This window comes from Hibiscus syriacus, unplaced genomic scaffold (genome assembly GCF_006381635.1).
Source record: "Hibiscus syriacus cultivar Baekdansim isolate YM2019G1 unplaced genomic scaffold, ASM638163v2 tig00016637_pilon, whole genome shotgun sequence".
In the NCBI taxonomy this organism is placed as follows: Eukaryota; Viridiplantae; Streptophyta; class Magnoliopsida; order Malvales; family Malvaceae; genus Hibiscus; species Hibiscus syriacus.
In genome coordinates this window covers 1,086,768-1,090,751 of record NW_024062389.1, presented here as the reverse complement: position 1 = coordinate 1,090,751, position 3,984 = coordinate 1,086,768, and the positions used below count along the sequence as shown (strand labels likewise).

The 3,984-nt window shown below is 31.5% G+C and overlaps 1 protein-coding gene across 1 annotated transcript; it reads left to right on the top strand.

Moving 5' to 3' along the window:
* The first annotated feature begins 379 nt into the window (after positions 1-379).
* On the top strand, positions 380-2,679 carry LOC120208593 (plant cysteine oxidase 2-like). Its single transcript, XM_039207823.1, has 4 exons — positions 380-820; positions 1,406-1,527; positions 1,997-2,153; positions 2,225-2,679. The coding sequence occupies exons 1-4, from the start codon at positions 556-558 to the stop codon at positions 2,581-2,583; spliced, it is 903 nt and encodes a 300-aa protein (XP_039063754.1). The 5' UTR covers positions 380-555; the 3' UTR covers positions 2,584-2,679.
* The last annotated feature ends 1,305 nt before the right edge of the window (positions 2,680-3,984 follow it).

The window sequence follows — 3,984 nt, the reverse complement described above, 5'->3', positions numbered from 1 at the left end:
GACAATTATTCCTAAAAATGATTCATAAATTTAACATATTTCTTTTTATAGGTGTAAAAATGGAGCAAATAAGAGTAAAAAATGGAAATATAAGGATTGTTATTTGTTGATTTTTCTAATAAACTATTTTAAATGTGAAAATTTAAAATTCTAAACAGATAAATTTAGTGAGACGAAGAGAGTATTAGCAATATAGAAAAAAATTAAGTGATCAAAATGAAATAAAATTAATAATTGATGACTAAATATGTTATTTACCCTACTTTTTATTCATTACCAAAACTATAAAATAAAAAGAATCCCTGTTTTACATGGCCCCTGGTTTTGCTCTCTCTCCACCCCTTATATACCACCTTTGCACCTTATTTCCTTAACAGTTGAACAATCACTCGCCATTGATATTTTCCCCTTTTCTTCTGTCTTTGCCAGTAACAAACCTTATCTTCTCGATTCAAACGAACTTTTTTTTTATTTCGGCTGGTTCCTTCGTTCAGGATTTGTTTTGCATGAAAAACATTGTTTTCCGATAAGGAAAACGAAAGACAGGAGCTTTAGATGATGGTGGATGCAGGCGGATGTGCGGAGCAAGGCAAAAACATTATGACGGCGGCGAAGCATGTAAACAACAGGGTCAGGTACGCCAAGAAGACAATCAAGAAGAACAACAGATCATCGTCGTGTAAGAAGATGAGAAGAGAGGTCGTGTTTCCACGGGTACCGGAAGTTCTGCAACAACTCTTTGTTTCCTGTAGAGAAATCTTCAAAGGCCCTGCCAATGTTCCTCCTGCTTCTGATGTAGGCAAGCTCTGCAATATTCTAGGTATTTTCATCACCAAAACTCAACCGTTATATATAGTGAAGAAATTTCCAATTTTGTCTGATGGTAACGTATGGATCTATATATATAGTGAAGAAATTTCCAATTCTGTCTGATGGTAACGTATGGATCGATGGTTGATACATGCATGGCATTAAATAAATAGATCTTTTGATTGTCTTAGCTGAATTTAAATATAGAAATTTGGAAATTGATTTCACTTTTAGCAACTGCACGAAAGTGGTTGTGTTTGTGCATTACACGTTTTTGTTGTCGGTCGTGTCTTTTCATGTTTTATATATATATATATGGGTTAAGATAGTATAAACTCTTTTAGTTTACACATATTTAATATTATTAGAGACTAAAAATAGATGACTAAGATTAAAAAGTAGAAATTAAGAAGATATTCCGTGGTAAAAAATAATAATGAGTCAATCTAATTCATTCACCTATTCAACTATCTTGTGTAAAATTAAAAAAATTTACATTACGTAAGTGGGTTGATATAGAATGGGTTTTGTTATTTCTATGTGCTGAAACTGGTTTTGAGTCATTAAATTTGTGTTAACTTAATGAATGATGTAGATAAGATGAAGGCAGAAGATGTTGGGCTTAGCAAAAGTCTGCACTTCTTCAAGGCAAGGGGTGCGGTCAAAGGGACTCCAAGAGTCACCTATACTACCATTTACCAGTGTGATGAGTTCTCGGTAAGACATCATTTTGCCACCTCTAATTTTAAAATCGAGATATTTAAATTATGATTGTGATTATGTGTTTGATTGCATTATAGATATATCAGATATTATTGCAGTTATTATAAATATCACAAGCCTACAATAATAATTTCAGACAGTATTGTTAACTTTATATAGCGGCTGTCATTCTCATAATAGACTGTTATTTAAGTCCCTACTTAGCATTAGCTTATGTAGCAGTCCAATCAAGGGATAGATAAGATTTTATGACAAAGATCGAACTTAAAATTCCGGAAGATGAATGAATTTATAAATGTTTAGGAGGAATGAAAATTTAAAATTTTGCGACCGCCCCACCAACCTTTTAGTCCATCCCTGATAAAATCCGTAGCTTAACTCGATTGGTTTATTCGATAAGTTTATTGTACCAATGCTTGAACAAGAAACAATCATCATTCATACTTGGATTTCTGTTGTGCAGTTGTGCATTTTCTTTCTTCCGGAAATGGCGGTCATCCCGCTGCATAACCATCCTGGGATGACTGTTTTCAGCAAGCTTTTACTCGGAACAATGCATATAAAATCATACGATTGGGTTGATCCGGGCGATACGAATGACACAATCCCATGCTCCCAATGTAAGATTTCGGGAATTCATTCTTGATCTTCAATATGACTATCATTCAAGTTTGTTTTCGTTCTTCTTCAGTGAGATTGGCAAGGTTGAAAGCTAACGATGTCTACACCGCGCCGTGCGACACGTCGGTGTTGTATCCTACGAGCGGAGGCAATATCCATGAATTCACGGCCATAACACCATGCGCGGTGCTCGATGTTATCGGCCCTCCGTATTCCAAAGAAGACGGCCGCGATTGCTCCTATTACAAAGATTTTCCCCGCATGGATCATGCAGATGGAGAAAGAAGAGGAGTGAGTGAAGAAGAGGGAGAAGGTTATGGATGGTTGGAAGAAATTGAAGTGCCAGACGGTGCAGAGATGGATAGAATTGAGTATTTGGGTCCTCAGATTATACAATCACCACTATTTAGCTTTATAAATATCTTGTAGATAGTGGGAAAAATATCAAGGATTTTTATACAATCACCACTGTTCATTTGATAAACTATACATTTTTTTATTGTTTTCATACTTTTACATACGAAATTTATGTTCAAATTTATTAGTTTAGTTTGTGTTTATCAATGAATATCAACTTTATTAGGTTTCAAAAGACTCAAAACGTGGCTGGTATAGTCTTGGATAGCTTGGTTCGTGTTATTTTTTTTTATTCGACTCGTGGTTCGTGACATTAACATTTTTATTTTACTTAAAAAAGTATGTCACTAAATGAAAAAAAGAAAGAAAATGTATTGCAATGGTAATTTATGTCGCGGCTTCTGTATCATTCATTTTTATAGTGTAATTTACGTGTTTAATATTTAAATTATCAGTTTTGATCTATTTTAATATATAAACTTTTAATCTTTTAAAATAGTATTTGATGTTTAATTTTTATTATGTTTTAGTATATTACTATTAAAAATTTAACAAGTGATTTACAAGTGGTATCTTTTTTATGGGTAAATTACATCATTCATCACTTAATTATCTTCTCACTCCTATTTTAGTCACTAAAATTATATTTTTAATTAATTTATTTAACTTTTAAATTACTCCTAATTTAATCACTCTAACTTTTAAATTTATTTTTAATTATATATTAATAAAATAATACTAAAAAAATTCAAGTCACAAAAATTATTAATAAAATAAATTAAAGTGATTAAAATATGAATAATTTAAAAGTTGAGTAGTTAAATTGAATTTTTTTAAATTTTATAAATAATTGACCTACACACTCTTTTGCGGCTAAATCTCTTAAGTAGATTTTTTGTATATATAAATACTCAAACTCAAATTTTACTTAAGTGAAATCAAATTACTTACCACTTGAACTAACTCCGTTCATCTTTCCCTTGACTTCGGCCAAAGTATCGTCCCATATTCATTTGGTCATATTCGTTTTTATATCAATAAATTTATACATTTACAATGGTGTTTACAACATATAATATAATTGATCAACTGATGAAAAGAATCGCATATAATATTTTAATGATATTTATTTTTCTTAAATAATTTATTCGTAGTTTCATTACTCTCATTAGTAGGACTCGAGGACTCCATTTAGACTCGATCAGAGTCAGTGTGTTTTGGACGGCGAGGGAAAATTATCCATACGGGGTCTGTGGCCGACCTTGCTTTCAGTTTCCTCCTTATTTCATTTTTATTTCTTTAAATTTAAGCGCATAAGTTTATTTTAATTCATTGTAATCCCATTTTGTTTCTATTTAGTCACTTTTTGCTTATTTTTTTGGCCCTTAATTTTATCTTTTACTTTTTTATCTTGCTCCTCATTTTTGTGTTTGTTAATTTAGTCCTTGTTTCCAATATTATTTAATTTTTTGT